General features: G+C 37.4%; 1 protein-coding gene and 1 non-coding gene across 3 annotated transcripts in view; one reads left to right on the forward strand and one right to left on the reverse strand.

Moving 5' to 3' along the window:
• The window catches only part of HECW2 (HECT, C2 and WW domain containing E3 ubiquitin protein ligase 2), a 355,090-nt gene that overhangs the window by 67,145 nt on the left and 274,854 nt on the right, over positions 1-13,091 (reverse strand). For both annotated transcript variants that reach the window (XM_057303656.1, XM_026492284.4), the window contains exon 15: positions 2,573-2,707. In XM_057303656.1, the coding sequence (XP_057159639.1) occupies positions 2,573-2,707 (135 nt within the window). The remainder of the gene's footprint in view (positions 1-2,572; positions 2,708-13,091) is intronic.
• On the forward strand, positions 2,092-2,193 carry LOC113250932 (small nucleolar RNA U13). The gene has a single exon (XR_003314262.3). It is a non-coding gene; the product is annotated as a small nucleolar RNA U13 (small nucleolar RNA).

Here is a 13,091-nt window from a genome sequence, read left to right on the forward strand (position 1 = left end):
AGAGGGGAGAAAGGCAAAATAACATAGGAGATTTATAAATTGGTACTTTTAAAATAGAGCTTCTCCTCCCACTCACTCAAACCTTCACAACCATTTTATCACATTGTAGCTGTGAGGTGTTTGGTGAGGGTTTTTCTAAAGGCCCGAAAACTAAAAACACCGTTCGCACTCTACACTGCTTATTTATCCTTCAAGAATGCTCTCACTCATTCTTTACAGTGTAGTTCAAAGACTTCCCTTCTGGTAAAGCTGACTTAAAATGTACCCTTCTCTGAGCTCCCACAGCACTTGGTATATATTTCTTAAGCAGCTGCCATTATTACCATTTTATAAAGCATTTTCATTCATATTTTTATTAGTATTACGGTTAGTTTCATGTATTTGCTCCTTAATAAGAACAAGGAACATATGTTATTTGCATCCTTTCCACCAACCGTTATGTTTCTAGACTGCCAGTGTTTGGTAAGAATTACTTTGTTGGATGGAAGATATGTCAACATTTCTACTCCCTGTAATATTTGCTAAATGAGGATAAGAGAGTAGATGGGAAGACTCTGTGTATGATTAGAAGTTTCTCGCTCTGCTTCTCTTGAATTACTGGTTTAAAGAATAAAGTCAGCCGCTCTCAGAGGAGTTTCAATCATTAATGACACCTTGTTTGTCAGTCACAGAACTTAATCATTTCAATACATGAACATATACTTTCACTCCTGTCAGTATGTGGTCATGCGTCAGTATTTCCCAGGACAGACAAATGTCTTCTCTTCTACACCCCACTTCTTCAAACCAGACCGTCAGACAGGGGGCAAGACCAGATAAGGGTGTGGAGCACTGCAGGCCATGAGGCTTCCAACAGCTGTGCCAGAAAGCACATTCCCGTCAATGGTCTGACAAGGCTGCAGCGGACCGCTGAGTCTTTATGGGGTTATCTCTGTTCCACGGCTCAGTCTCCAACAACACGAAGAGATATCCTCACTTAAATTTGAATGTGTACCTTAGGATCCCTCTACCACAACAGGCTACTACTAGACCACGGAAATAACTCAAGTGCCGAGGCAGAGGAATTGAAAGAAAAAGGAGGGTAGCTGTTAATCTTATGCACGTAGTCGGACCAGACCCAGCAGCCAGTTCCATACTGTGAAGTCAAGATAAGGCAAGTGGCTAAAGTGCACTGGCCTTGTGATAAAGTCAGGCAGGGCCCTAATTATGGTCCGTATCACACACAAGGTCCAAAGGTGAGAGTTCTGTTCTGTTTTTAAGATGAATGCTGTTCGCATCATACAGTTCACCACTAATGGTTTCTATGGCAGCAAAGTAAAGATTTATTAACCACTCATAAAACATAAATATTTCTGTGCATACCTCATCCTGCAATAGATTTATATATCACTTTTATATGAGCTTCTCAAGTATACTCTTCTATGTCTGCACTTACAATCAGCAAACACACAAGTATGTAAATCATGAGGGGAAATTCCAAGAGCAGAATTCTGATGAATCAAATCCAGTTATTTATCACATTCATAATTTTTCTTATAAGAGAGACTACAAAAATATTTGACTTACAATATAATACTGAAAATATAATATGCACACATACATGGAAAAGGCATGCAGGAAAAGAATCTTAATGCTTTTTGCCTGAGCAAATTTTTAGAAACAATGTAAACCAAGCGATGATAAACATTCAAAGCATAAGCCAATATTAAAGAAAAAAAAAGTTGACCTAAAACATTCCTTTCATTTAAGCTGCTAAAGAAAAAGGACAACAGGAAGTGATTATTTCGTTTTTTGTTTTTTGTTTTTTGTTGTTAGGCTATTTGAGAGCCCCCACGTGGTTACCACGGGTCACTGCAAGCCAGCAAAGTTAGAGCGTGGTAGACCTTTTTAGTAATTCTTAATTCTGCCCATGTTTTCTGGGCTCTTAGAGTACATGAATCAACTCTCAGATATATGGTGATTTTAATGAATATTAGTGAGGATACCACAACCCCATAGCATTGACTGAAGATTTTAATCCAATCCAGCAACCCTCACTAAAAAACCTCCCTGTATATAACTGACATATAGCCCACTAAAAGTTACATTTCGATCCTTTTGCAGTTCATAAGTGTGATGATTGGGTGTTACGCCTCTGTGTGACATGAGCCTCCCTCAAACCTTGTTACCACTCGGCACATTACCCGTCTGACGTGAAAAAAAAGTTACATTTATTTTTTCCTATGAAGCTGTCCTTAGGTATGCAAAAGGGTTTACCATTATCCTCTCTGGAACATCTCATAACATTAAGAATTTTCTCTCACCATCTTCTGAATGTAAAAAATTCTCTACATTCTTCAATCTTTCCTCAGATATCCGTCTTTTAAAATTTGTAAATTAGGCTCTGTGTATTTCCAGAGAAGCCCTGTCAACATTCCAACACTTTTCAGTCTCCAACTGATAATCTGTAAACCAAACTAGGAAAACAAAACAGAATAATAATAAAAAGCCAGCCCAGTTCCACAGCCACCACATCCCCGTGGCTTCCACGAAGCCCTACCGGGGGGTGTGGGGCGTGAGGCGTGGGACTCACCTCGCCCGCGCTGTGGCTGCGTTGCCTCGTCAGGTGCTGCCGATGAACCAGCGCGCTCGTGGGTCTACTGCTCTGGAGTGGGAGCCGGGGATCGATAAAAGTGGTGGTGCGGGAGTTGTGGTCGACAAAAAATGCCTAGGAAACAATCCCCTCAGTAAGTAGTCAATTCGTGCCCCACACTTGTCTTCGCTGACCTACGACTGCACACGTTCAGGTAAAGACTCACTTTCGAGTAAGGATCTTAGCTCCATTTTCTCATAATTTTAATCTTTGGGGAGCATTATTCCCGGTTTTAGGAAATACTTTAAGAGATAGTCATCAAAGATAGAATCTTAGAAAGGAACTATGTGAAAGGACACTTGGGCTTCTCTTAACTGGTGCTCTTTAAGTTCTTACTGCTGTGGATGGTTATTACAAAGTTCTTACCACCTGACAGTTCAACCTCATTGACATCTCCTACACTGTCAGCTCCAGTCTCCCCACTTTCCCAGGGTAGTGTCTTCCCCATTTGTCCCATCCCAGCCTGCTGACCATCCTACTATTTCAGGGTTTTCTCTTATACATACAAATATTAATTGTCTTCAGTTGTTCCAAATCTCTACAACTTTATTCATTTAACCGGTACCTCAGTATCGAATATTTTTTCTAAATGTTTTGATTACATCACTGCTCCAATCCAAAGCTTCCACTGGCTACCCATTATCTAGAAAAAACATTCCGACTCCTTGGTAGTTTTCCAACATTTTAAAATTTCCTTCCCATTTGCCTTTCCAGTTTAATAGTTGATCACACATTCCATACAAATTCTATCACCTATGATGACTTTGGGCAAGTCACTTAAGTTCTCTGAGCTGTAGATTTCTTATAAAAACACATGTCCCTCATTCATAATAAACATGCCTCTCCCCATACTGCGAAAGGAGGGAGGAATCATGTCTATGGTGTTTACTGCAGAATCCCTGATGATGTGAAATCAAGAATGAGCATAAACCGTTTCCCTCACTGTTGCAGTAAGGACTGCATGTAATGTAGAAAAGCCTTTTAAAATTCTTTTTGTTTAATTTTGAAGCTCTACACCAGTGCTATTCATCGTTGTCATTAGGAGCCAAATGGTATAAGCCTTCAAAGTAAAATTCGCTCTAGGGAATAACGAAGCCCATTATCTCAAAGACAATTAGAAATGTAAGTTTTCCATGATCAGATAAAGTTTATTAGGTCATCAAGATAAAAAAGACTATTAGGAGAGCCGGGAGACACATTACCTATCAGTCTAGTGTCAGGACACATGATATATGGTAATAACCTAAGTGAAAAAGAACTGACTTCTCAAACTGATGGAGCTCAGTTAACAAAGTACCTTAAAGACTAGGAATGAAAACACCTAGACAAATCCCAGGTTTAGATGATATATTTATGTCTATTAAAAAAAATCACCTTTCCATTATAAAATAAAATATTTCTGTATATACATAATCAGGAAACAGGCAAAACAATTTGTAGGTAGCTCCCAAATAGGAAAAAAAAATTATTTCTTTGTAAGGAAATAACTTTAAACAGTAGATGCACTAGAAAACAAAGCAGAAAAATACACTGATTGAGAATTCTTGCCAGTCCCTTCTTTCAATATCTGATTTCCAGGCACAAAGACTGAATTAAGTGGAAGTCTTATAGGAGATGATGCCATCAGCCTCACATCCCTGGGTAATGCTTTTTCCTAACATGTCAGGTGGAACATCTGTCTTCTCTGATCTTGTGAAACAAAAACCAAAAAACACCAGTGATAAACTCTATATAGGCTTATATTGGCAGGTGGATCCCAAATGTGACACTGGTCCCCATTTGATTTGGGCTTCTAATACACTTGTACATCATTTCTGCCACTATTCAAAATGTCATATAACAGAAATTAAATTATTTTTACAAATGGACATTTCAAAATAATAGATAGTATAATAAGCCATGTATTTTTATGAAATTAAGATTAAGTTTTTATTATTAAAACAATAATATAAGCCATGTTTTTTGGAAGAATACAAAGAGTACTAAAATAGAATTGCCTCTTTACTCTACCTAATTTCCTAGGAATGTTTTGAAGGGATGGGTAGCAATTTAGAGGTAACAATGATGCACTTGTAATTATAAGGACAAATGGGTGTGTACATCTAGGTCAGCTGTGATTTACACGTAGTGTCATAGTATAATTTGATGTTAAGAGGCTTGTCTAAAACCAATTCTCTAAAGAATTATACTGTAAATGCCCCAAGGGCAAGGACTCTTTCTTACTCATCCTGTTATCCCCAGTAGCTTTTGGGACTGCATCTGGGGGAAAGATGGGGGCTTAGTAAATAATAAAACTCTAAAATGCTAATATCTTGACTAAAGGAAAGAGAGAAAACTCACAATGAGCTAATCAAGTAATAAAAGTCACATTCTTTTACATAAGCATAGAAATACTTAAAGATCTTAAAAAAATAAATGATGTGTGTGTGTGTGTGTATGTGTGTTAGGTGAAAAGCATGGAGAGCTAAAGACTATAAAACCACAGATAGGATAGAAGTTTTTAAAACATCCCATCATAGATATGAATAAACTACCAAGCTAAAACTTGAGAAGTGGGAGGCAAAGTAGTAATTAAATGGTTGGGATCTAAAAAAAAAAGACAAGGCTGGCTCTGAGAGCTGGCTCCACCACTTGCTAGTGACATAACCTTGAGCAAACTACTTAACCTTTTTAAACCACAATTTCTTTTCTGTGAAATGGGGATAATAACACCAACATCAAAGGAAGGTTAAATGAGATGGTTCTTATAAATTTTTTTAACATAGTGCCTGTGACCTCTTAAATGTTACTATTATTAGCACTAATAATAAGTTTTAACTTCTAAGACGTTTTTTGCAGGATCACAATGCTTCTTGCTCCATTCCATACACAAGGGTCAAAAAAATGGAGAACTAGGGCAACTAGACTTCCTGAGCTCCCTGTAAGTGTATGTGGCCCAGACGAAGTCATGGTCAATGACATGTAAACAGTGTCCCATGATACTTCTGGAAAGCCTCCTTACAAGGAGATTTTTACAAGGTCAAGCCCTCACCTGTCCATATTTTATGCTCCCTGAGATAAGGATGTAATTGCTGGAGCTCCAGCAGCCATACAGAACCATAAAGATGGCTGAGCAAAAGTTGGAAGAGGCCAAGGCTCTCACAATTTGGCAAATCACCTTGAAGCCCCAGACTGCCCACTTCTGAACTCCTTTACATGAGTGAATAAAATCTTGTATATTAAACTCTGTCACAATGCAGCCAGAACAAATCCTAACTGATACACTGAAGTCTCCACAATGCAGAGGAAATATGGTCTTTCTAAAATTCAAAGCATAGAAGAACACATAAACCAGCAACCACCATTATAAATAAAGATTTTCATTATTCAATAAATAACAATATCTCACTGTTGTTCACCTTCAATATAGTTGGTTAATAGTTCTGATTTAAGTGAGATGTATTGCCGGGAACCTATAAAGCCAGGATTTGTGTTTTTTGGGGTTTTTTAAAATTAATTAATTAATTTATTTTTATAATAATTTTTTCTTAGGTTATGTTAGTCACCATACAGTATATCCTTAGTTTTTGATGTAACGTTCCATGATTCATTATTTGCGTATAACACCCAGTGCACCATGCAATACGTGCCCTCCTTAATACCCATCACCGGCCTAACCCAATCCCCCACCACCCTGCCCTCTGAAGCCCTCAGTTTGTTTCCCAGAGTCCACAGTCTCTCATGGTTCATTCCCCCTCTGTTTACCCCCTTCATTCTTCCCTTCCTTCTCCTATCAATCTTCCTATTTCTTTTTTTTTTTTTAAAGATTTTATTTATTTATTTGACAGAGATAGAGACAGCCAGTGAGAGAGGGAACACAAGCAGGGGGAGTGGGAGAGGAAGAAGCAGGCTCATAGCGGAGGAGCCTGATGTGGGGCTCGATCCCATAACGCCGGGATCACGCCCTGAGCCGAAGGCAGACGCTTAACCGCTGTGCCACCCAGGCGCCCCCAATCTTCCTATTTCTTATGTTGTGAAACCTATGATAATTGTCTTTCTCTGCTTAACTTATTTCACTTAGCATCATCTCCTCCAGTCCTGTCCATGTTGCTGCAAATGTGTAATCGTTCTTTCTGATGAATAAAGCCAGGATTTGAACTTATCTTTCTGTCTGACTCTAAAGCCCAATGAGTAGCACCTCTTTCCCCGCGGTCTACTTTTCATGTATCTTTTTGTTTCCATTTTGCTTTCTGCTCCCTATCTTTTCCTTTTCATGTTCCTCCCACTACACTCATACCTTAAGCTGTACATGATTTTAGAAAGCATTTAAATATTTATTGAATTAGGCTGGCAGTAACAGCCACTCATTGGCTGGCCCTTAACACTGTTTCACCACTGAAAAGGCCGCTACTAATGTCAGACAGTAAACTGTACACTCTCCAAAATTTGCATCACTGACCAGTTGGAGGCATGGCTGTGGGTGGGGAATAGGGGCTATTTGTATCCCACAAAGGGTTCAGTTTCAGAGTCAAATAGAATGTGCATATTGTTGACACATGCTTTTCAAGTCTGCCAAATACTTGGGGAGAAAGGTCTTGATTAAGACCTCTATCAAAATCCTATCACTAGAGCACTAACAGAATGCAGGGCAAAGAAACAAGTACTTGGCATGCATTTTGCCTTTGCCCCACCCACTGTGTGACCATGGACAGGTTTCCTTGGTGCTTTGCTTTATCCACATAAAAGGGACGACTCAGGTCACAGTTGAGTTGTGAAATATGTATTCTACTTTAAAGTAGAGAAAAGCATAGAAAAATTACTGTGCAAAATTTAGGTTTGCCATTTCTATTTGTGACACACAAATCAATTATGTCAGAAAAGTGGGTCACTTTCCCACAGGATATCCTAAGTAGTTCAGGCCAGTATTGAAGTTGACCTAGTATTTTTTTTTTTTTTAATTTGGGTTCATTTTTTTATGTCACCATCTCGAATAGCCTGCCTTTATTTATGAAAACACTTCACATGCATTAATAAATTCTGTGTGGGTAAATAGCATGTTGAGAATGTAGACTATACGAAAAAAACAGTTGTATCAAAAAAAATGGGTCTTTTTCAGATTAGCCATAGCAAAGCAAATTTTGAACAACATAGATTCCCTACTGTTAAGTTTTATTAAGGAAATTGACTCAAGCTTCACAGTGCTGGACCAACTAAGACTAACAGCACAGTCAAAAACTGAAAGGAATGCAAATACACAAATTCAACTCTCATTGGAAAACCTTCTTCCCTTTCATTGCTTCAGGGCATGGTCGAGTCAGGAAATATGGGCTGGTTGGAGCCAAGTGGTATTTTAGTGAGGCCAAACAAAATACGCTTCTCTCTTTACACAATTCTTTCTTTTTATTTTTTTAAGCTTCTATTATTTTAAGAAAAGAAAAAGCCATCAGTATTTGTGAAGAAATACCAACCTCAGCCTCAACAAATCTAAGTTACAGAAGTTTGAAATTGTTTTCAGTTAACATTCTGCCAAACCAGGAATCCATATTAAAAGACCATATAAACAAAATAAAACAAGCACTTGTAACTATGCTACACAAAGAAGATCAGATCTTCTATCTTCTTCTAAAGAGCTATAGAAAAAGCAGGCCATTCAAGATGGTGGCACAGGAAGACCCTGAACTCATTCCTCCCACAGACACAACAAATCTACAACTACATATGAAACAATTCCTTCTGAAAAAAAACCACAAGAACTAGCTGAACAGCTACTCTACAACAAAGGATAAAAGGGTCACACTGAGATGGGTAGGAGAGGCAGAGATCTTGCCAAAAATTCCACCCCCAGTGTAGCAACCATTGGGAGGGGGCTCATGATAGAACTCCTCCATCAGGGGTTTTTGCCTCACATCAGGCACCCCAACCCCTGGGACCTGCACTGGAGAAACGAACTCCCAAAACATCTGGCTTGGAAAACCAACAAGACTTACATCCAGAGGAACCATAGGGCTGTAGGGAAAAGAGATTCTGCTCTTAAAGAGCTGTGTGCAGACTCACTTGCCCTGGGATCCAGCACAAAAAAAAAAAAAAAAAAAAAAAAAAGCAGTTTGGAAAGAGCCTAGAGCATATGTGAAGAAATTCATTTATTAATCTCAAAGCATCTGCCAGGGGGCAAAAGCTTGTTGGGACTCTCTCCAGGAATGGAGGTACTCATAGATGCCATTTTTGCACTCTCACTTTGACTTGCTAAAGCTAACCCTCTACCCCCACCCTCCCTTATTCCCTCACACTGCTACCACTAGTGGCCAGAGGCAGCAGGTGAGCACCCTATGCCCTCTCACTGCTTTTGCAGCCCTGTCTCCTTCCCAGCTTCCCCTACAGCTCTCCAAAGCCAGTGGGTGTGGGCAGCCCAAACAAGGGATAGCCATTGAGTACTGGACTCTGGTGGCCAGGGGAGATTGCATTTCTGGACCCCATGGAGCTGAAACAAATTGAGAGGCAACTTGAAAGACAATCAAGAACCAGAGCAAGTTTAAATGATAAGGTTAATTGCCCACACAGGGACACCCCTTCAAGACTGGGAGACACAGCTGTTTTGCCCAACACATGGAAACAAACACAGAGAGTCAAGCAAAATGAAGCAGAGGAATATGTTCCAAATGAAAGAACAAGAAAAAATTCCAGTAAAACACATTAACAAAATGGAGATAAGTAATTTATCTGACAAAGAGTTCAAAGTAAGGGTCAAAAGATGCTCACTGAACTTAGCAAAATGGATGAACATCGAGAAAACTTCAACAAAGAAACAGAAAATATAAGAAAATACCAAAGAGCAGTCACAGAGCTGAAGAATACAATAACTGAACAATAGCTGAATACAATAACTGAAAATACATTAGAGGGATTCAACAGCAGACTAGATGAAGTAGAAGAATCAGTGATTTGGAAGACAGGATAGTGGGACTCACTCAAACAGAGCAGCAAAAAGAAAATAGTTTTTAAAAGTGAAGATAGCTTAAAGGACCTACAGGACAACATCAAGCAAAATAACATTTGCATTTTAGGGGAGCCCAGAAGGAGAAGAGAAAGAAAAGAGCTGAAAACCCATTTGAAGAAATAATGGCTGAAAACTTCCCTAACCCAAGGAAGGAAACACATCTAGACGCAGGAAGTCCAGAGAATGCCAAACAAGATGAACCCAAAAGACCCACACTAAGATACATTATAATTTAAATGTCAAAAGTTAAAGAGAAAATCTTAAAAGTACCAAGAGAAAAACAACTTATTACACAAGGGAACCCCTATAAGACAATCAGCAGATTTTTGAAGAGAAGTAGAGAGGCCAATAGGGAATGATATGATGTATTTAAAATGCTGAAAGGAAAAAACTTGCAACGAAGAATACTCTACCTGGAATGTTTATCATTCAGAATTGAAATATAAAGAATTTTCCAGACAAGCAAAAGTGAAAGGAGTTTATTACCAATAAACTGGCTCTGCAAACCCAAAAGAAAGGGCACTGATTAGTAATAAGAAATCATACAACAGAAAAATCTCACTGGTAAAAGTAAATATATAGTAAAGGAAGCAGATTAATCACTTATAAAGGTAGTATACAGGTTAAAAGACAAAAGTAGTAAAATAACTATTAACTATGATAATTAGTTAAGAGATACATAAAATGTGACATCAAAAATGTAAAATGGGGAGTGTAAAAATGCAGTTTTAGAATGCATTCAAACAACTCGCTATAAACATAAAATATGTATTATATATATTACATAGACTGTTTTATATGAGCCTTATTGTAACCACAAAGTGAAAACCTATAGTAGATATGCAAAAGATCATGAGAAAGGAATCTGAGCATTACACTACAGAAAACATTCAAACCACAAGGAAAAGAAAGAAGAGAAGAAGGAAGGAACAGAAAGAAACTTCAAAAAGCCAGAAAATAAACAAAATGGCAATAAGTACATATCTATCAATAATTACTTTAAATATAAATGGACTAAATTCTCCAATCAGAAGGCACAGAAGGACTGAATGGATAAAAACACAAGACCTATCTATATGTTGTCTACAAAGGACTCACCTTAGATATAAGGGCATATATAGACTGAAAGCGAAGGGATGAAAAAAGATGTTTCATGAAAATAGAAACCAAAAGAAAGCTGCAGCAGCTATACTTACATTGAACAAAACAGACTTCAAAACAAAGATTGTAATAAAAAAATGATGGGCATTACATAGTGATAGATTTCATTAAATGATAGATTTCATCAAATCAGAAACGAAAGAGAAGAAATCACAACTACTACCAAAGAAATACAAAAGAATTATGAGAGATATGCCAACAAATAGGAAAACCTAAAAGAAATGGATAGATTCCTAGAAACATACAATCTTCCAAGACTGAATCATGAAGACTTAGAAAATAGGACTGGACTGATTATCAGTAAGGACATTGAATCAATAATCAAAACTCTTCCAACAAACAGAAGTCTAAGACCAGATGACTTTACTGGTAAATTCTACCAAACATTCAAATAATATTTAATACTATCATTCTCAAACTCATCCAAAAAATTGAAAAGGAGGGAATATTTTGTGAGGACAGAATTACCCAATACCCAATACCCAAACCAGATAAAGACACCACACAAAAAAAGAAAGTTACAGACCAATATTCCTGATGAGCACAGATGTAAAAATCTTCAAGAATATATTAGCAAACCAAATTCAACAATACATCAAAAGAATCATATACCATGATCAAGGGAGATTTATTCTAAGGATGCAAAAATGGTTCGAAATCTGCATAGCAATCAATGTGATACACCACATTAACAGAATAAAGGATAAAAATCATATGATCATCTCAGAAGATGCATAAAATGCATTTGACAAACTTCAATACCTATTTATGATAAAAAAAAAAAAAAACCTCTCCACAGAGTGGGTATAGATGGAATGTACTTCAGCATAATAAATACCATATATGACAACCCCACAGCTAACACCATACTCAATGGTGAAAAGCTAAAAGCTTTTCCCTTAAGATCAGGAAGAAGACAAGGATGCCCACTCTCACCACTTTTGTTCTTAGTATTGGAATTTTATACCTAGTATTGGAAATCCTAGCCAGAGTAATTAGGCAGGAAAAAAAAAAAAAGGTATCCATACTGGAAAGGAAGAAGTAAAACTATTACTATTTACTCATCACATGATTTTATATAGAGAAACTCCTCTAGATTCCACTAAAAAACTGTTAGAACTAATAAACAGATTGAGTAAAGTTGCAGGGTAAAAAATCAATAGATAAAAATCTGTTTCATTTTATACACTAACAACAAACTATCAAAAAGAGAAATTAAGAAAACAATATCATTTACAATTGCATCAAAAAGAATAAAATACCTAGGAACAAATTTAATCAAGGAGGAGAAATATGTGTACACTGAAAATCACAAGACATTGATCAAAGAAATTGAAGACACAAATAAATGGAAAGATAGTCCATGCTCATGGATTGAAAAAATTAATATTGTAAAAATGCCCATACTACCCAAAGCAATCTATAGATTGAATGCAATCCCTATCAAAATTCCAATGGCTTTTTCACAGAAGTGGAACAAACAATTCCAAAATCTGGAACCACAAAAGATCCCAAATAAAGCAATCTTAAGAAAGAACAAAGCTGGAATGAATCACACTCTCTAATTTCAAAATCTATTACAAAACTATACTAATCAAAACAGTATGGTATTGGCATAAAAACAGACTTATAGATCAATAGAATAGAATAGAGAGCTCAGAAATAAATCAAAGCACATATGGTCAATTAATTTGTGACAAAGGAGTCAAGAATATACAATGGGGAAATAATAGCTTTTTCAATAAGTGGTGTTAGGAAAACTGGACAACCACATGCAAAAGAATGAAACTGGACCACTGTCTTACACCATTCACAAAAATTAACTTAAAGACTTGAATGTAAGATCAGAAACCACAGAACTCCTAGAAAAACACATAAGTGGCAAGTTCCCTGACATCACTCTTTTTTTTTTTTTTTAAAGATTTTATTTATTTTGACAGAGATAGAGACAGCCAGTGAGAGAGGGAACACAAGCAGGGGGAGTGGGAGAGGAAGAAGCAGGCTCACAGCGGAGGAGCCTGATGTGGGGCTCGATCCCATAACGCCGGGATCACGCCCTGAGCCGAAGGCAGACGCTTAACCGCTGTGCCACCCAGGCGCCCCCCCTGACATCACTCTTAGTGATATTTTTTTTTGGATCTGATTTCAGAGGTAATGGCAACAAAATTGAAAATAAATAAATGAGACTACATCAAACTTCTGCACAGCAAAGAAAACCATCCGCAAAATAAAAAGGCAACCTACTGAATGGGAGAACATATTGGCAAATCACATGTTCAATAAGAGGTTAATATCCAAAATATATAAATAACTCATACAGCTCAA

This window comes from Ursus arctos, unplaced genomic scaffold, assembly GCF_023065955.2.
Source record: "Ursus arctos isolate Adak ecotype North America unplaced genomic scaffold, UrsArc2.0 scaffold_1, whole genome shotgun sequence".
Taxonomy (NCBI): domain Eukaryota; kingdom Metazoa; phylum Chordata; class Mammalia; order Carnivora; family Ursidae; genus Ursus; species Ursus arctos.